The sequence below is a fragment of the Telmatherina bonti genome (genome assembly GCF_933228915.1).
Source record: "Telmatherina bonti genome assembly, chromosome: 4".
NCBI classification, from domain to species: domain Eukaryota; kingdom Metazoa; phylum Chordata; class Actinopteri; order Atheriniformes; family Telmatherinidae; genus Telmatherina; species Telmatherina bonti.
In genome coordinates, this window is record NC_136622.1 from 20,972,759 (window position 1) to 20,993,477 (window position 20,719).

At 37.8% G+C, this 20,719-nt stretch overlaps 3 protein-coding genes across 3 annotated transcripts; 2 read left to right on the plus strand and 1 right to left on the minus strand.

The window, feature by feature from the left end:
- The first annotated feature begins 297 nt into the window (after positions 1-297).
- On the plus strand, positions 298-4,612 carry atp5pb (ATP synthase peripheral stalk-membrane subunit b). Its single transcript, XM_079238660.1, has 7 exons — positions 298-434; positions 1,120-1,156; positions 1,809-1,954; positions 2,170-2,333; positions 2,559-2,684; positions 3,688-3,867; positions 4,364-4,612. Exons 1-7 carry the CDS (start codon positions 407-409, stop codon positions 4,439-4,441), a joined length of 759 nt encoding a protein of 252 aa, XP_079094786.1. The 5' UTR covers positions 298-406; the 3' UTR covers positions 4,442-4,612.
- Positions 4,613-6,414: 1,802 nt separating this feature from the next.
- eps8l3b (EPS8 signaling adaptor L3b) lies at positions 6,415-13,918 on the plus strand (the record flags this gene model as incomplete). The annotated part of the gene is made up of 18 exons (XM_079238488.1): positions 6,415-6,429; positions 6,534-6,636; positions 6,721-6,785; positions 6,873-7,031; positions 7,203-7,352; positions 7,452-7,537; positions 7,623-7,756; positions 7,970-8,091; positions 8,471-8,563; positions 8,678-8,752; positions 8,849-8,994; positions 11,994-12,207; positions 12,631-12,659; positions 12,786-12,879; positions 13,287-13,403; positions 13,491-13,579; positions 13,668-13,800; positions 13,877-13,918. 18 exons carry the CDS (start codon positions 6,415-6,417, stop codon positions 13,916-13,918), a joined length of 1,866 nt encoding a protein of 621 aa, XP_079094614.1.
- A 350-nt stretch (positions 13,919-14,268) lies between these two features.
- LOC306755152 (glutathione S-transferase Mu 4-like) lies at positions 14,269-19,536 on the minus strand. Its single transcript, XM_079239435.1, has 8 exons — positions 19,396-19,536; positions 17,212-17,287; positions 17,057-17,121; positions 16,885-16,966; positions 16,571-16,668; positions 16,267-16,362; positions 14,778-14,888; positions 14,269-14,647 (listed from the first exon to the last, which is right to left on the minus strand). The coding sequence occupies exons 1-8, from the start codon at positions 19,429-19,431 to the stop codon at positions 14,552-14,554; spliced, it is 660 nt and encodes a 219-aa protein (XP_079095561.1). The 5' UTR covers positions 19,432-19,536; the 3' UTR covers positions 14,269-14,551.
- Between the last annotated feature and the right edge of the window lie 1,183 nt (positions 19,537-20,719).

The window sequence follows — 20,719 nt, forward strand, 5'->3', positions numbered from 1 at the left end:
CATACTGTATTTCTTGCCATTTATGGATTTCACTTTATTTTTTTAAAGTAAAGGTTCAGACTTAAATGATGAAGCAGTCTCATTGCTGCAATCCAAATGTTACACAGTGATTTATACTTTATATGTGGCAACAAGATGCACATGTTGAGGGATTCTTTCTTTACATGTGTTCTTCTTTAAAAACTATTGTTAAAATTACAAAAAAATATTTAAAAGTATTTAGAGCTGTCTATTTGTGTGCAGCTCCATCTAGCGAACGTTTTTATTAAACCCCAGCCAAATCTCGCGTTGTTTCATGCGGATTTCTCGTGTTTCCGCCATCCTTGCAGCTCTTTGCAGAAGGGCACGGAGAGGCCGATACAAGGGTGCCCGGTGTAGCAAGAACTAGGCACTTCATCCTTTAAAAATGCTGTCCAGACTCGTGTTGGCCTCTGGTATGTATTAAGCTACCCTTGGACATGTCAGCAATGAGTCTTAATCTGCAGCTTGACCAGATTGTGACGTGGGAGAAGTATAATTTCAAAGTAAATATAAACTGAAGGGTAAAATGAAGGCCGCACGCTGAATGACATGCTAGCTAGTCTGGCTATTATAAGCAAGATAGCTTTAGCAAATTTCAGTATAGATAATGTATTTTCCATGAGGCTGTTGCAGATGTAGGGTTCTATTAACAGCTATTGGACAAGTATTTTCAATGTGTATAGATTTTTGCTATCTAATATCTGATTGATTTTAGCTAGGCTACGTTATATTATATTAGCCAGCGTTAGAGGTGCACAGTTGCAAATGTTCCCACATTGACGGCTAGTTCAGATGATTTTACAACATAAACATGACATCCTGCTCTTAGAGTGCCATATTTTCCATCTACTCAAAATTTGGTAGTGTAAAACTGCTTAAAATTCTGCCTGGGTTTGGTGTATCTAGTGCTATCAGTTGCAAGAGCAACTGGTATATTTGGATGTGTGTGAACCTACATCATTTAATGTGTTCTATATTAGTAAATGCAAATACTAATACACCCATAAATTATTCTGAACTGTTAATTAATCTGTAAAATAGATCAATGTAGGCATTAATGGAAACTAACTTTAATTGCGATCTCTTGTCTATTTGCAGCCAGCTCCCTGAAAGGCTGTGGCTCTTTTGGAGCAGGGTAAGTAACAAAAATTTTTCTTTGTTATAAAAGTGTTTTCCCTACGGTTGGACAGGGAGGAGAAGAGGACTCTGACTTATATGTCTTAGTGTCAATGATGTACTTATTTCAGCTGTTGAATGCTCCACATTCATGCAATTCATATGTATTTCAGTTAGGTGAGAAATATTGTGCAAACTTGATAACTGCTGTTGGGTGCGTTTCAACGTTTAAGCTTTGGATTTTTATTTGTTGAAGTAAAAATGCAACTCCAATACACAGTAATGGCAAGAAAACACAATTAGGTATGCGATGAAGTAGACTGGATTAGAAATTGATTCCATTAAATTTGTACAGATAGAAGCTTTTTGTTAGTTGCACTAAAAGCTTCCCAATATTATTAATTGGGCCTAAATGACCGAAAATCATTCCCAAATATTTGCATTTGTTTTTTAGTCCGACCCAACTTTGAGCTGTAAATGATGTTGGCAGCCGGTATAAAGTCTAGATTAACTGGGCAAAGTGCCTGCAGCAGCCCCCTGGCCCTTCAAACTAGTAGAATGTTGTTTTTTTATTTCTTTGATACCAACATACTACTAATGACTAACTAAAGGATGATAATTGTGTTGAGTTTCTTTCCCTTAAAAACAATTGATATTATTGTCTATTTTAGTCTTGTGCATGCGTCTCGCTCCCTGCACACATCATCCCAGAGGTTGGCCCCAGTGCCCCCCCTGCCAGAGAAGGGGGGAAAAGTACGCCATGGGATCTTCCCAGAAGAGATTTTTGAGCTGTTGTATCCAAAAACTGGTGTCACAGGTCAGTAGTCTTCTGCTAGATGCAAGATTTTTTTTTTTTTTATCTCTGTTCCTAAAAATCCTCCTGAGTAAAAATACAATCTCTCAATTGACTGCAAAGTGTGTAGGATCACTCGCATCAGTTATTCTCTCAGCAAAGAACTGCTATCTGTCATTGTAGTCCTGAAAGGTATGACTAAGTTGATGAAAAACTGTTTTTTTTTTTTTCCTAAATAGGACCCTACATGTTGGGTACTGGGCTTCTCCTCTACATGCTTTCAAAGGAAATATACGTCATCAACCATGAGACCTTTGCTGCCGCCTCCATTTGTGCTGTCATCATCTATGGTGTCAAGAAATTTGGTCCAAGTGTTGCAGCGTTTGCTGACAAAGTGAATGAAGTAGGTTGGCAACAGAATGGGCATGTTTGTTTTTGTTCTGTTTGTTTGGAATAAGGCATATTAGTATTCTGACAGTGTGGATGTTTAAGGGTTTTTATTTATTTTAGTTTAATCTTATGTTTTTCTGAACAACAATCAGTCATTCAATTTGATATACAACCTTCCCGGTCTTTCTTGTAATCCTCCTGTATTCTTGTTTTCTGTTCCCTTCATCCTTCCCTTCAGGACAAAGTGGCTAGGGCTCAGGAGGTGAAGGACCTTTCAATTTCCGGTCTAGCTCAGGCCATTGAAGATGAGAAGAAGGAACAGTGGAGAGTAGAGGGAAGATCGATGCTCTTTGATGCCAAGAGGGTAAGCAGCACTGACCTTTTGCACTATAATTCCTGTTGTTTTAAATCATGACGTGCTGCAACATACATATTTACACATACATATTTATACATATGTTGACAGCTGTGACCTTCAGCTTCAAGGCTGTTTACTAACCTCTAGTGGCAACAAGTTAAAACTACCACAACATGATGAAGCTGGGCAATGACTGAAATGAAGATGGTCGGTTACTGATACTGGAAGCTGTTAGTGCATAGCCAAAGGGGGGAAATCATAGAAGATAATAGTGATGTGTTTCAGTAAGAAGGGACACATTTTTCTATCCTAACATCAGGTCCACTGCTGGGAAAATGTTATTGCTCTAATTAAGGAGTTCCTCTCTGAGCAGCCCTAAGGTAGACATAAGAGACAACACGGGTTGTGCATTATGATGTTAAGGTTAGATATGCATATGACAATATCACAATCCATTATCAGAGGATTTTAGAAACTTTGTATAAGGATAAACATGGGTGGTACAAAGCTACACTGGTACCACATAGACACTTGTTTGAACGCCTTATATGGATGCAGGAAATTCTAAACTTTTTGAGACCACAGATGCATTTTTGATTAAAAGATCTTTTCTTGCACTTAACCATTAGACCAACAGATGCTATGTATCATGAACTGGAACAATACTTTTCATTTGCGAACTTGGTAACCGATTTAAAAAGAAGTGTGTAAGCACTTGTCATATTGGTGTGCTTTAGGAAGAAATAAAAGTTTTTCATGTAGGCTAATTATCAAAGGCATTATTAGTTTGGGGTTTCTGCATTTTCAGCCTTGAAGACATGAAAAACTTTCTAGGAAAAAGAGGGGGGATTTATGGTTGGAAGTGAATGATTGTGCTTGTTCACATGCTTTGGATTAAATTTAGATGAATCACATGCCTCTTTCTTCTTTAGAAAAAGGCGAGAAAGTTTGCACAGTTCTGGGTTTTACTCTCCAGGCTAAACATATTTGATGTTCTATCTGCTCACAGAACAATGTGGCTATGTTGTTGGAGACCAACTACAGAGAAAGGCTACACATGGTGACCAATGAGGTAAAGAGGCGCTTGGACTATCAGATTGCTGTGCAGAACCTCCACCGTCAGATGGAGCAGGAGCACATGGTCAACTGGGTGGAGAAGAACGTCATTGGCAGCATTACCCCACAGCAGGTCAGTCTTATTTTAGTGTCAAAGCCACCAGAGAACTCATGACTATCAGTACAAATAAAAAAAAAAAAACACTGTATTGTGGTGAGAAGCTGAAGTTATTGTGTACAATATAGATAAGAGCCTCTTCTGCTATCGAGCTGTTTTACTGTTTATTTACCGTGGTGGCTCAGATACTAGATAAGTTTGATTAAGATATTTCCTGCTGTGCTCCTATTTTGCCCCTGTTTTTTGGAGCAAATATTTTCTTTTCAATGTCTATTCTTGAATTAATAAAATATTTGTTTGTGGAAATTTTGTTGGATTTAGCAAAATTTAAAATATTTATCTGTCTAAATGGGCAAAAAATTTCCAAGAGTGTGTTTTTTTTAAACCTCTTACAAATTTGAGATAGAATTGTGTCTTTGCTGGCTAACATGTCTCTAACTTGACGTTTGACCAGTTCTTAGACTCTAACATCTATTTCTTTTCTTTCTTTCCAATTGTTGATGTTTTCCAGGAGAAAGAAAGCATCGCCAAGTGCATCTCAGACCTCAAGGTGTTGGCCAAGGCCACCCAGGCGAAGGCTACAGCCTAAACCGACCATCTCTAGAGAAGACTACAAAACCCCTAAACTAATGTCACAAGACGAGACGCAACTTTTCTTTATAGAATAAACTATTTCTCATTAAAAATGCTCTCTGTCAATATGGGTGTGTACAGTATTTACATGTCACCACATGATGAAATAAATGGTTCCCTTATTCATCAAAAACTGGTTTATTTTTTTATTTAATCTATCATTTTGATCAGTTCTGCACTGCTTTCTGTTTAAAGCCACGATATGTTAGGTTATGTCAGCTGTAAATATTGTGTAAATTGAGGGTTTCAGAAAAGCACTTAAGACCTTTGATCGCTCTGAATGGGGCTGTGTGTGGCAGCACTTAGCCTTTGGACTCATAACAAGCCACAGATTTGCTGTGTTTTACCTTCCTTTAAATGACAAATTTAGCCACCCCCCTGGATCTGTCACTCCCATCGAACTGTTGCACTTTGATCCTTGTTCCTTCTCACGGAAGTCATGAAAATTTCTCCACCGGCTGGACAAGGAACAGATGCTATCTTTCAGTCTTGGTGGAAAATACTTTGAAATGTAATGAACAATGACACTGGAGCACAGCTGATATAGAAAGGTAATGGATTAAATATTACAGCGTCAATGTGACTTGATGTTAAAATGAAAGGTGATGAAATACCGCTTTACTGTGGCTGCACAGTGACTTGTTAGTATGTTTGCCCTTGCAGAAAGTGGAGTGTTGCCAGCAAGTCAGATCTACAATCAGTAGAGAAGGTATGTGGCACATCAAAATGACATGCTGAATCTGACCTAAATTGATTTTTGAACCTTGATTTTAAGACTTATGCCATTAACCTGTTTAGATCAGCTAATGGGACAATATCTAAATTCTCATCCAGTTTTAATTTAAACCTGTGTAGAGAGGAGGGAAACATTTTCATGATAGTTCAATGTTCAACACTTTGGTTTAATCACAAACAGGATATTAAGAGCAGCTTTTGTCACTAATTAACAAAATTTGTTCTCTCAGTGCCAATCTCCCCTGCATCTAGATTCAGTTTCATATCCTCTGCCATGAAACAAACTGTAATAACAAACTGTAAAATCATTTTCAATTGCATTAGCACAAGCAGAAAAATGGAAGCAACTTGTCTTGATGAAGGCTCATGTTTTTATATATATATATATATATATATATATATATATATATATATATATATATATATATATAAACACACACACACCGATATATACATAACATTTATATATAGTAAGACCAATTTACATATCGTAACACCAGACTGCAGAATAAGCACAACATATAGAGCAGAACCTTTGACTCAGCTGAGCTGAAACTGGTGGATGTTGGGCGTATAGTGTGCTTTTTTTTCTTTTAATTAATATAAACTGTTGCTATATTGGGAAAATTAAACAAGCCTACTGCTTACAAAACAGGAAATAATTTAAGATAACTGCATAGAAATAAAAAAAACCCCAAAACAAACATTTAGTTATTCACAATTAGCTACAAACAAAAGATTAAAGAAACATAAAATAAGCACAGATTTCTGCGAAACAATTTTGAAAACCAAAAAGTCACAAAGGCTTCATGTCTATCCACATCTCTTGCAACTGCTTTGTCTTTTCCAGTGAGGGTGCCTTTCATCAGAACAAGAAACTGTGCTACAGCTGGCTGTTTATATTTTGTCAATATGAAAAACATCTTGTATTTTCAGATCAATTTGGTTTCTGAGTGATTCCTACTGAAGATAAAAGTGATTCATGATGTTGGGAAACACCAATCGATTCTCCTACTCTGTTAAGTAAATAGATCAGGTTCATGTTTCACAAATTCAGATCTGTTCTGAGATTTTTTCTACAACCTTCTGCATAACTGTTCACACCCATTTAAGCTAAAACAAAACCGTGCTATAGTAACGGTGCAGCTACTCTGAATGAGTTGTTGACTTTTGATAGCATATCTGCAGGTTGCTATGTTGGTGACTAAGGTGGTTTTATTGGCATGCAATGTACTCAAGCTGCACAACTGATTCATGTACAACACTCTACCTGTTTATATTACCTCTTGTTTTTGTAAAGGGGTTTCTCACAGGAAGACTTCCCTCAACAGAGGAGGGATTTCCAACAAGATGACCCTAAAAGTTTGCCTTTCCAGAGAAATGGCATGTTCAGACCCAGTGGAAGATCCATATACAGTATGTTCAAACACAAAACAAACACATTTCAATGCAAATTTAGCAAAAAAAAAAAAGTGTTTTTAAACATGTTCTTTACATCAGTGCAGAGAAAGGAGTACTCTGAGTTACTCAACAGACAACCAGACAACTTTCAAGTCAGAGTGGAGGTATGAAATCTATTACATGCAAGGTGAAATACCACTTTACTAACAGTGCAGCTTTTAACTCTTCATTTACAACCCTCCTCCCTGCAGCATCTGTTCACCTGCGAGCTGGATGGCCAAGAGGTGCAAACAATGAACGATTGCGTGGCCAGGCTGAAAATGCTGGATGGCAAAGGCCAGCTGTGGCCTCAACAAATGATCATGGAGATTCAGGGAGGAAATCTTCTGCTCAGTGACATTGAAACCAAAGTTAGTCATCACCCTTACAGAAAAACTGACTTCTTCCACAATTCACTTTTATAATTAGTTAGAAATAAATTTCCCTCAAAATCTTTGTAAATAAATGATCTTTTTTTTTTTTTTTTTAAGATTAAACTGAACAGATCTTGCTTTAATGATATTATTATTCTGATCCTACAGGCAGAGCTGGAGTCGATGCCTTTGAATTGTATCATGGAAACCAGAGCTGTGCTGGACAGCTGCACCTACAACTCTTTGCTAACAGTAACCGTTCAGGACCACAGCAAACGTGTCCCACTGGTTTATATGTTCCAGTGCGAGGAAACAGGGGTGAGTCCCTGTTTGAAAAGGACGTTTTTGTAACTAGCATCTGAAGTTCTGATGTCACATACTGGAAGAGAGAAGGTAAAAGCAGGTATGTTTTACCAGGCAGAGATCATTAAGAGTGATCTGGATAAGTCGATGCAGAGAGGAGGTGGAAGTTTGGACCCACATCGAGAGCATTCTAACATCAGGTACAGTGTTAAAAGAAATATGAGATAGCAGAGAAAGGACAAAGGTAGAGATTAAATGCTCACTGCTGTCTGTTTATGTTTGCAGGAGCAATCTTGAGAACATCATTGGTCAGCAAGCTTCAGGAAACTTCCGGCATGGTGGGGCCCGTCCTGTACAGCAAGAGAGGATCCCACCTCCACCAGACCACATGGCCCCACAGTGGAACAGCAGAGAGCCAGGTACACTCAGAGCATTTAAAAAAGATAAATTATCATCATCCCCCCCCCCCCCCCCCCCCCCATCAGCAAATTTGCTGATCTAACTCTATTTTCTTTATTTTTTTTATTTTTTATTTCTTCTTTAAACTATTTGTGGATTTATCTTCAAATAAGAAATTCACTTCTTTAGACTATGTCAACATACTCTTCCATTTTTACCCCATTTCCAATTAGAGTACATGGCTCCCCCACCCACTTTCACTCCACAAGAAGAGACCTTGCATTACGCAGATCCTCGTGGATTCCAGAGCAGTCCAGACATGGTTTCTGAGAGAGCGGTCACAGAGAGGAACACGGTCAGTGTTGCTATATCTGATCAGTTTGAGAGAAATGATCATGTTAGGTCTGAAATCGTCCAGCTCCTCAAAGCAAATATACTTTTTTTTATATGTTTCCAAGAGTTTTAATCCATGTCTTTTTTTTATTGATATCTTTAGGAGATTTTAAACCATGTTCTAGATGATTTGGAGATCTTTATTGGGGAAGTGTTGGCATCAACAAATGCACCCGTTCCACAACAGAAAACAAACAAGAAAAAAAGTGGGAATAAGAAAAAGAAGTCTAAGAAAAATGGTAATATGTTTAGTCAGTTTATCAAACAAATGACATTTTCATGAGGGACAACATGAAGTGGTTCCCCAGAGATGATGGTGTTTTCTAAGTGTTTATTGCAAGTGTGCTTCTACAGCAGAGCCAAATCCCAGTCTGCCATCATGGGTTGACTATGTCGCCTTTCTCCAGAAAATCAAATATGGGTTTAATCTTCTGGTATGTACTTGTTCAGTCTCCATAGATTATAAAATTGGAATGAGTTGAAAAAATATGGATAGACATCTTTGAGTGATACGTGTGAGTGCAGCAGAACAACTCGTTGCATTGCAGGGCCAGCTGGATGGGGCTCTCAGCAGCCCCAGTGCTCCTGACTACGTGCACATCTTCTTCAATTATTTGGGCACGGTAAACTCTTCATAATATAATTAATATAATTCTTTGGTAGACTTCTTATATCTGGTTTGTTTTAGTTGTGACAGCACACGCTTCACTGTCCCACAGATAGTTCCGTTGTATCCAGCAGACATGCCTCCCACTGTGGTCTCCCCTCTGCTGACAGAGACAGCTGTGCAGCTGCTCAGTCAGGTTGTGAGCCCAGACGAGGATGCCCTGTGGAGGTCTTTGGGAGACTGTTGGAACATTTCCAAGTAAGGAAAACCAATTCATTCCTACTTTGACTTATACACACCACATGCAGCCTATCAATTATATATGTACCATGCCTGCCCTGACACAGCTGAACTTTACTCACTCTCACTGCTGATGTGTAAAAACAGATCAGAGGTTATTTTCCTTTAAGTTGTGGAAAAATGATTGACTGGCATATTTCACAGTCTCTGCTCTTTTACAGTTTCTTCTGTGTCAGCAGAAAGCAGCAGAGGAGACACACACATGCATTCATATTAAATAAACAGTCTATTTCTACTTACTCTGTCTTTTGAGGAATCTGAGTTCAGCACTACAAACAGAGTGAACTTGTTTTAGTTAACCTAGCACATATATTGCTCTGTCAACATATCAGTTTTTCAGAAAGAGTTGACTTTATCTGTCTGGCATTTTTCATATCTTGTAAATAGTCCTAAATATCTCACAAATCTGTTTAAAGGGCTTTTTGGAGCAAAGTATGTAGACTTCAGAGGACCCCTTCCAGGAATGCCATCTTTATCACCATGAACAACCTCTCTCACACTTTTTGTCATTAACTGGGGATAAATAGCCTACTTCTACTACTACTACTACTACTACTACTTCTACTCTACTACTTCGGTCTTTTATCTAAATGCAGTGTTGATTTTAACAGATCTGAAGCATTGTTTTTACCCGAAGAGAAGCTGGAGAGTTTTGTCCTGGTTGATACAAAGATGCTTGGTCGAGTTTTCTCCCAGCTGAACCCAACAACCTGCCTTTTAGACCCTATTCCCACATCACTGTTCAAGAAATTTTATGGCTTCTTTGAGTCTGAATTTTTACTTATAATAAATTCCTCTCTTCAGACGGGTGTCTTCCCCACCGCCTTTAAAACAGCGGTGGTGAAGCCCCTTCTGAAGAAGAGTAATCTGGATCCCAACATTCTTGATAACTACAGACCTGTATCCAACTTGCCGTTTCTTAGTAAAATGATAGAAAAAGTTGTTTTTATTCAGCTAAATGAGTTTTTAAACAGGAATAATATCTTAGAAAAATGTCAGTCTGGTTTTAGGACAAACCACCATAAAATAAAATGTGGGGTTCCCCAAGGATCAATTTTAGGCCCATTACTTTTTAATCTGTATATGTTGCCACTTGGGGACGTCATCAGGAGACACGGCATTGATTTTCACAGCTATGCTGATGATACACAGCTTTACATCGCCGTGTCTCCTGATGACCTGGAGCCAGTTAACACCCTTTTAAACTGTATTTTAGATATAAAGTCATGGATGGCAGAGAACTTCTTACAGCTCAACCAGGACAAGACTGAAGTTTTAATCATCGGTCCTGAAGACAAGAGAGAGATCATTTCGTGCAAACTGCAGAGTTTTAAATCCTCCCAGTGTGTACGAAATCTGGGTGTTATTTTTGACTCTGAGCTGAATTTTATTCAACATATCAGAAATGTTACAAAGACAGGATTTTATCCTCTTAAAAACATCGCCAGAGTCCGCCCATTTCTCTCTCTTGCCAGCACGGAGGTACTAATGCATGCTTTTATTTCTAGTAGACTAGACTACTGTAATGCCCTGCTCTCTGGTCTTCCCAAAAAGAGTATTTCTAGTTTACAACTACTGCAGAACTCGGCGGCACGAGTTCTGACAAGGACCAGGGGGCGGGAACACATTATACCAGTTTTAAAGTCGCTGCATTGGCTCCCCGTGCATTTCAGGATTGATTTTAAGGTTCTTTTAGTGGTTTATAAATGTCTTAATGGTCTTGGGCCTTCTTATTTATCTGATCTGTTTTTAAGGTATGAACCCTCGCGGACCCTGAGGTCCTCAGGTACTGGCCTTTTAGTTCTTCCTAAAGTTCGTACCAAAACATATGGCGAGGCCACATTTCAGTATTACGGGCCTCGCCTATGGAACAGCCTGCCTGAGGGCCTCAGGGCTGCAGAGACTGTTGATGTTTTTAAAAAAAATGCTCAAGACCTACCTTTTTAGTTTAGCTTATAACTGAGTTTTAACATTCTTATATTAACCCATATTTATTCTTCTTTTTAGTTAATTTTATTTATTTATATATTTTATATATTGATTTACATCTTTTTAGTTAATTTGATTTATTTATATATTTATTTACATATTAGTATAGATTTTATTATTTTATTATTTTTTAAATGGATTTTATTTTTGTTTTCGCTCCAGCTCTCTCCTCATTGGGGTCCTCTTCACCAAGGGCTGCCCCTGCTCTGACTGCATGGGTGTTGCAGTGGGGGCTGTCCCTGTCTGGTGGGTTGGGATCCAGCGCTGCAGCCTTACGGTTGTGGCGTGGGTCCTGTCTGCCCGGACCCGGGTGGCCCCCATGGTGATGGCCTGGGTGGTCTTGGTTGGGGGTAGCCCTTTGTGTAGAGGCTCCCTGAGAATATCGTTTCCTTATCTGGTGCACATCTGGTACAAATGCACCTGGCCATTCAACTTCTTTTAACTGTTACAGGGCAAATAGGGCACGGGTGAGGGTGGTTGTGGGTGGGTGAAAGGGGATGTGTATGTGTGTTAGTGTTTTATCTATTTTTATCTATTTTGATGTAAATTGTTTTATAATGTAAAGCACTTTGTATTGTTTTTAAGCACGAAAAGTGCTATACAAATAAAGTTTGATTTGATTTGATACTTGGAAATTTTTTTATAATTATTTAAAAAAAAAAAAAATCTAATTTTATTTATAAGGCATTTTTCATACAAAAAAAACAACACAAGTGTTTTACATGAAAATTACTTTGACACATTAAAAACAACTCTTCACAGATGCAAAGACAAAACCCAACCATTTTTAATTAAACACACACCAAATTATAGTCTTTCTCTTTCAAATTCAGTCATGCATGCACATGTCAAATAATCTGGTTAAAAATTCATTGATCAACATCTTATTTACATTTAAAGTTAAAAGAAAAAAAGTAATAATGTTTAAAACATTTATTACAGCTTAATGGCCTCCAATTTCCTTCCAGGTCTAACTGGCCAGAAGATGTCCCACCCTACATCCCAGAGTTCTATAATGGCTGGCAGCCACCTCCACCCATTCATATGTCTTCCTCAGCCCCTCATCACAACAACCCAATAAGCAGAAGCAACAGCCAGCGTTTCCCTGCTGACAGACCTGATGGACAAATGAATGAGGGCCCAAGCTACTCGACCATACCAATGCAGCAGCGGCCGGAGGAGGTAGTTGTATACCAACACCTTTAACTTGGAGATTCAGCAAATAAGAGTACATATTCATATTATACCAGTTTATTGGAGCAATCGTGGTCCTACTCTGTCTCCTTAAAAGCTTCAGCAATAAGTTTGATACTTAAATGAGCAGAAAAATTCACCTTTTAACATTTCACCTGCCTCAGTGGTCTTTCACAAATAGATAACAGCATTTCTAATCTTCTTTCAGCTTCTCAGTTAACTATTAACTTGATGTTAAAAGTTGTTGAAGTTGATACTAAAGACGATGGGGTTTTGAAGTGTCAGTTACCAGTTAAAGTGCTAGTTTGCGGAGCAAAAGAAATAAACATGTCTCTTGAGAAAATACCATCTCCTGGTCCATCTTAAGTTTAATTACAATGTTTTTTTTTTTGTTTTTTTTTTAAATAACAGCCTACGTCTAATGGTCCATGGAGTGCCCGGTAGGCTTTGCCATACAACAACACACAAAGCTGCACAATCAAGTTTTTGACTGCTGTTCTTGCTATGCTTTTCTTTAGTTATGATCATTTCTTTAAAAAAAGTGTGTTTGTCTACTGCTGTTTCAGCCCCAATGAACCGCCACTGTACATGAACGTCATATACAACTTTATGGCCAGAAACAACCAAGAGCTGAGTATAATGAAGGGAGAGGTGGTTCAGGTAAGAAGACAAAACATGTTACAGTAACAATTACAAACACAACCATTGGTAATTAACTGTTCAACAACAAAAAAAGTCTAAAATAAAATCTGTTACATGCCATTTAAATATTTTTTTCATGTCAGCCATACTTGCAGGAGTTTTTCTAACTGCCATAAAAACCATTGTGCTGCATTGTAAAGTCAGAAAAAACCCATTCGGATATTCATCTCTCCATAGTTTGGATACTTATTTGTCTGTTTGCTTTTAGACTTTAGGGCAACATCAACTCATAAGAACATCTGCTATCTATCTAGACTTCAAAAACTTTTAGCTTTTGCAAGTTATATCAAAATACAATTTATGTACCACATCCATAATTATAGCTGTTTTTACATTCACTTCTTTGAGATATGCATGTTTTGTAGGTGGTTAAAAAATCCAAGCAATGGTGGCTTGTTCGCAACTCAAGTGATGAGAAAGGCTATGTTCCCCAGAATGTTTTGGAGCCGATGAGTGAGGGTGGACCAGAGGATAGTCTACCAGTGAGTAAAGTAACATTTAGGTCTGCTGAGAGACATGTATAACACCATCCATATGCAGTAGTTTGTCATTTCCACTTTCACTCCCAGTGGGACAATCGTAACCCAATGACTTTGAACATGCACTCCACGCCTGCAGAGGTGAAAGCCTGGCTTCAGTACAAAGGTTTCTCCAAAATGTAAGCACCAAGTTTTGAGATGTTTATTCTGTAGTTGAAATGTTTTCAGACTAAAAGAAAAATGCATATCCCCCTTCCTTTTGCATAGCACTGTTGCAAGCCTCGGGGTGCTGACGGGAAGAGGACTTCTGGAAATGTCTAAAGATGACATAAGGACTGTGTGCCCAGAGGAAGGAAGTAAAGTTTTCTTCCAGCTTCAAGCCATCAAGGCATCAGTTGCAGTAAGTAACGTGTCATATGATAAACCACAAACACCCCAAACTCCTGCACATCAGTAATGTTTTGTGCTTTCTGCAGCTGGCCAGTGAAGCACCAAGCATGTACAACGGCCGCTATTAGGAACTTCTGCTGCAGTACTTCAGATCCTGGGTGTCTGGAACAATCGTACGTCTCTCTGAAAAAACTGAAACTGTTATTCCACAAAAACCCTTTTAGAGGATATCCTGTGTTGTATTGTTAATCAGATACTCTAATCTGTACCGTTTCTTTTGATTAAATTAAATCTAGACAGGTATGTAGACTCATGAATATTTCAGCCATTTCCCCTTCACAGCTGAGTAATGCATTCATATTTTTAAAAAAAAGTATTTAGCACTTTCAGCTACACGGTTGTATATTTTCTCAAATATAAAAATAATTTGTTGTGAATTTGTGTTGATTTAAACAAATTGCAAACAGCAAAATTAGTACAAGATTTATTTTAATGAAAAAAATTGTGGCAAATGTAACAAGTGCTTTCAACTGAAATAAAACAGGTAAACACTGCAAAGTTTGCTTTTTGCAAAATTCTGAAATAAAAAGGAAATGTTTGTTAATATCTTTGACTACATTGTGATTAAAAAGGGCAAACGTCTACAACTGTTGACATTTTACAAAAAAAAAAAAAGGGAAACAAATTTCTACACTGAATTTAGGGTTCAGTCATAGCACTTGGAATGTCACTTTTCCTTTAAGGCACAAATTAATCAGTCTTCACTCTTTCTTGTTCCCCCATTTGGCCATCTTGTTGTTGACAGGAGTCTTCATGAATCTGTTGGATTTCATGTAGGCAGAAATCTTCTCCAGAGCCTTAAATGACAGAGTTATTCAAAATTAAAAAAAACATCTTGTTCCTCCAACTCACCTGCACGAATGCATTGCCAGAGTGGAAGCACAAGGACAACATGCAGCTTTCCACTGGAAACGGTTGAATTCTTACCTCAAAACGGCTCAGAAGGTCTTTCAGGTTTTTGAAGTCATCCAGGCATGAAGGATGAAACATTACGTGTTGATCCAACAGCTCGTACATAATGAAGTCCACAAATGTGATCTATTGTGAAGAAAGTGAAAAGAAATAGAAAATCAAAAAAAGTTGTTGCTAAAAGCAGCTGTTGAACTAAGCGCCAAGTTTAAATTAACCCTTTAACTTTCACGCTAACAAAAAAGATAGAGTAAAACGGTTTCTCTGTGTTTTTCCTGTTTGTTTTGGACAAAAATGTACAAAATAAACCTCTTAGCAAAAGGCTGAGATGTTAAAAACACAACAGTTGAAATTTGAAAACAATTTTATTACAAACAGTTTGGGTTTTACATACCCAAACCAACTGGTAAAAATGGCTTAGGCAGGTTCGTTTCTACAAATTTTTTTTTTCACTGCAAATTTACCTCTGTCAAATGGTAGACCAGGACCTTAAAGGGCTCATTGAATAATTTAGTCATGTAATAAATCACAACTGTCTAAATAGCATTTCAGAAACCTATGTGTTAACTTACAATATCACTACATGCATGTAGTAGAAATTTGAGCTTTGGAAAAGATCAGGGTCAGCTATAAAACATTCTACGAGTTTACATGGAAATAATTCCAAATTGAGGTAAACAAGGAAACACGTCCTTAATTCCTTTTTAGATCGGCAGGTTGGGAAGGGTTCTGATTAGACAGGGGGCAGGCGCGACATACTTTTGTCAACCAGAAATAAACAAAGTTCACTTCCTGCTTGTCTTTTTGGTCATAACATTGAAAACTACATCAGTACCAGTTTCGCCATTATTTTGATTATAATTTTAAAGCACCAGTTCGACATGAGCATACTAAACTTTTTTTCAGCAGCTGAGAAGGAAGATAGATTACGGAACAAGGGAGGCAAAACAATGTGTGGAACATGTGCATCATTGGAACGAAACAAGGCAAGGCGCAGAACAATCAGAATTATCTTAAGAGCTGAACTCATGTTTCACATGACAGAGAAATTACTCAGGATTTAAAAAGTAAATAAGCCAGCCACTTACTTCAGATGTTTAATTATGTGTTTACATAGTCATTTTTCACCAGTTTAAAGTGGAATAAACTTATTCGGAATTAAAACTCCCATGTAAACGTGGTCATTGTTACCAAAGGCACCAGTGGCTTCTGGTTTTATCCAGATGTAAGAACTTTGCAGTTCCCATGTCTGCCAGGGTTCATAAACACATCTAGTATGAAAGTTTAAGTCAAGAACTTTTATGCTTCACTAACTTTGTCTTGTCTAGATAAGCTAGAGATGAAAGGCCAACAACAGCAACATGTTGCTGTTATGCATTTGTAAATGCATAAGATTTATTTAAATAGTTCTATTTTCCCCATCGTTATGGCCTCAAAGATCTAAAAATGTAGGAAAAAAAAAAGAAAAAAAAAAAGAAGATGAATAGATGTTCATATGGTCACATACCTTTTCACCTGCAAACCACTTCCTGTCTCCCAAGAAATCTGAGAACTGCTTCAGTACCCCTGGCAGGGTCTTGAGGTATCCTGGCTTCATGTTTTCCTGATTTCAGAGGTCATACTGGCATTAGTGGAAATTATTTATATTTTTTTTATGTATGTATGTATGTATGTATATATAAAAACACACACACACACACACATATATACATATATATATATATATATATATATATATATATATATATATACACACACACACACATATACACATACACACATATATAAAAACCATTCAATTTAATACTCACAAAGTCAGTGTAGCAGAGCCTCACAAAGCCATTTCTGAAGTCCATGGCCTGGTTCTCCAGGATGTCTACTCGGACCTTTTCATCCTCAGTCTCTCCACCTGTGAATGAATCCAAAAACCCAAAACAAAGCAACAGATGCTGAAAACGTGCATCAAGATGTTTCTTTAAATGAAATAAAAATACACAAGTATATGGATAAACACCTTTATGTCTTTGTGTATGCATCTGTGTATTCATGCATGTGCACACCCCAGACTCATGATTATTTTTCACGTTATCAGGCAGACTTTGACCACTTACTGAACAATACTTACATAAGTTGTGTTTACGAGCAATGTATCTCATGATAGCATTACTCTGCACAATCTTCCTGTCTCCATCCACCAGGTAAGGAAGCTATGGCGAAGCATCAGTACAAAATAATTAATACTTTGCACAATATATTACTTCAGCAGTGAAACTGTAATGCTGAAGCTAAACTCTTACGTTGGGAAAGTCCATTCCAAGTTTAGATTTTTCATCAAACCAGCAGCTCTTGTCATAGTTTGGAGCTACAACAGAGATACAAGTCCCATGAATGATCGTTATGTAAAAAAATTACAGCAGATATTCATTTTGTTTTTCCAAAAACAGTGAGTTACCTTCTCCACAGACATAAAACTTGTCCTCGTACTTGGTGCCGGTGTACTCCAGGAGGAGGCGAACGGGCTGGGCAAGCTGCACAAGATAGATTGTTCAGCTTTGTACAAACACATGAGCGCCAAGTTATGGATGTAAGTCAATCTCACATCTTTTACCCTTTAGGCTATTTATAATTATTAGAACTAAAATGCTTCATGAACAAAAAAATGAAGCCAAGTGGAAGGGCTTGCTGACATGGATGTCAAAAAAAAAAAAAAAAAAAAAAAAATCACTTTTTGGCCAAGAACAAATCCAGTGTTCAGTGGCAGATAGTTCAAGAAAAAGGTTTAAGAGATCATCGGCTAAAGTACAGTTACAGATGTTGAGTTGTGGCCAACAGCTCATCTATCAGAGCTGTGCAGCGCTTTAACGTTCCAACAGCCACATCAAGTTCTTCTTGAACTGATCACAATTTTCTAAAATTCAAGTTGCTGCTGACACTGTTGGGCAAATCCTTTAAAAAACACAAACTAGCTTACAAAACAGCTCTGTTTATCAACTGTACTCAGATTCATGAGCCACGTAGATGGGTTTCCAATGTTTGCTATAATTTTAGCATGTGTATGTATAGATCTGAAAGAAGAGTTTTTAAGAATCTTTGTCCTGTTTGTACATTATTGGATTTAAAAGTTTTTACAATAATCTTCATCTGAACTACTTTGCCTGATTTAAAGTGTGAAGTAAATAAATTTCAAGGATCACCCAAAGTTTTTTTACATAAGGTTTGTGAAACTTCATCCCAAGTAGTCTGATGTGGATACATAAGTTTATCAGACCCAAGCAAAGCTGGAGTTGTTGACTAAAATCTCTGATGGAAGCATCGAATCAAATATCACAGGGACTATTTGATATATGTAGCCAGGTGTAGTCTTATAAGCACTGCTGCTTTACATGCATGAGGATTTCAGTAATCAAAAATACACCATTTCCACAGCATGATATTTGCAACATATTCCTCTGCGCTTTGCCAAAAGCGCCACTTTCTCACATCTCCAGCTGTGATAGTGCATTTCCAGTCCAGAATCCCCAGCTGTTGCAGGCATGTGTGAAGAGCAACTGTGGGAACAGTGATGTCTGAGTTTTGTCCAGTTTCCAGAAAAATTGCAGCCATTTAAAAACATTTTGAATACATAAAATAATTTAACATATTGTATGTGACACTCATGTTTGCTATTGTTCAGGTCTTTGCACCAGAACATTAATCATGTTTTATGGTGTCACTTTACACTAAACAAAAGAGTTAAGATTTGCCTCAACAGAAACGCCCGGCTGCTGCCACACCTCAAACCACCAAGCATGCACACCCCAGCCTTTCTTTGAGAAAGATTGGATCTATAAGATGGAGAATAGTAATCTCAAGGACAGACTTGGGCACACCTGATTTAAATTAAGTTGTGTTAAAGCAGAAAATTTAGGCCTGGAAAACCTAAAATGTCTTTCCAGGCCAAGATTTGCTGATCCTAAATCTGCAGGACAATGGACACCATGGAAAAAAAAAACCAACAACACAACTTTAAATTAAAAATCTTGTTTTAATACTAATCTTTCTCCCTGGTGTTCAACACAAGTCTTTTTTTGTGAACAAGTTGTAATATCCAGTGGTTTGTGTTTGTTTCACTTATTTTTTTTCTCGTAATGTACAACAGTTTGTTCTATTTATATACAGTTTATGGTTCAACCAGATACGTGACCTTTCACACTAAACTGGATGTGAGCCGCTCAAATGAAATACATAAACAGAAGCTTAATCTCCAGTATGCACATGACATACAGACAAAGTTACTTTCACTTATGATTCATTCAACATAACTCGGGTTCACTTTACCAGACAGAACACACAAAAGCGCCTGATCACGTTATATCAAACGTGGACTTGTCAGATAACAAATTTAGCTCCATTTAAAATTGTGAACTCGACTGGGCACGCGCAGGCCCAGGCCAAAGTTACGTAACATCTTCTGCAAGCCGCCTCGTTGACACTTACATGCTCAGAAAACAGAGGTGTTGAGCAGCAGAGCTTAAAATATAAATAAATACGAACAAAGAGCTTGAAAAGCGGCGGCGAAGCTAAGCGGAGCGGTGACTGTTAGCTACACCCATGTGCAAGCTAGTTTCATCATTCACTGTAGACAAGTGCAGCTTACCCCGCGAATATCCCAGTACGCAAGTGTCACTGCCATTTTGACTAGTTGATGCTGAAAATGCAAGAGCTGTTCCAAAAACAAGTGCTAGTCTGAGTGTGGAGACGCGGAGGTGTCTTTTGTAGCTCGAGAGCCGACACGGTGGGTGGGGCGAACCGCCGGGTCATTCATTGTTGGCCCGAGCTTGTTCTGCAGGTTTATAGAGTCCGCCGCATGGTGTGTGCACTGATATGCTTCGTTACTTTTTCCATATGTGAGGAACGCAAGTGATTGACACACATTATTGTGCATAAAAATCCCTTGAAGCTGCTGTAGATCTGTCTATGTTTCAGACTAGGTCTGTATGATAGAAAGCTGCTGTGAAAGAGAATGTATGCGAGAGTGATTGTGTACACACCTATATGTGAGGGTTAACTTGTTCAAATGAGTTTTGACTGCAGAGGTTTTCCCTAAAATAAACTAAATTTTTCCTAAATCCTGTCTGCCAGCAGGTCTGGGCCAGTTTTATCGATCAGTTGAAAATATAGAGATCGTATTTTACCCCCGTAGATGCAATGAGAATGACGAATACATTATTATTAGCAGTGAAAATAATATTAACAATAAATAATAATGTTTGCTGATATTACAAGCAAACGTTTATATTTCAGATGCCGCAACAAGACATTTAAAAGTGGTTTTGCATGAAAATAAGTAGGCTACACAATTACATTTCAAAGATAAAACAGTGTGAATATGGATCTTTAGTCTGTAATTGGTTCTAAATTTTATGTTGGAAAAACGTGCTCTTTGACCCGCAATAGATCCGAATATGGACTCACTAAACAATGCAGTCTTTGTTCACACTTTTCATCCACTCACCAGCACAATCCCACAGAGCCCCAGCCAGTCAACAAGTGCTGACTCACTAACAGCCCTCATTTTATTATGTAAATAACATTTTTACTTTTTGCTGGTTTGTCTTTACTCCAGGCTAACTTGTGCTTCAGTACATGAGGAAAACAGTCCATCATAAGTAATATTTATTTTAATTTAACACAGAAGACATTAAATGATATTTCACAAACAGTAATTATCTGGGAGGATGCAGTTTCAGTGTTTTTGAATGAAAAGTAGCAGCCATACTGATGACACAAAGATCCAAAAGCAAATACAGTTGTGAGAAAAACATGGTGGAATTTCATTTCCCTAAAACATGATTTGTTTGTGGATTTGGCACAGCTTGAGTAAAAACTGAAAGGAAAAAAAAAAAGCATCATGCATGATTTACAGTACTATTATTAACTAACATGTCCAAGTCCAGACTGTCAGCATAAACAATGTCATA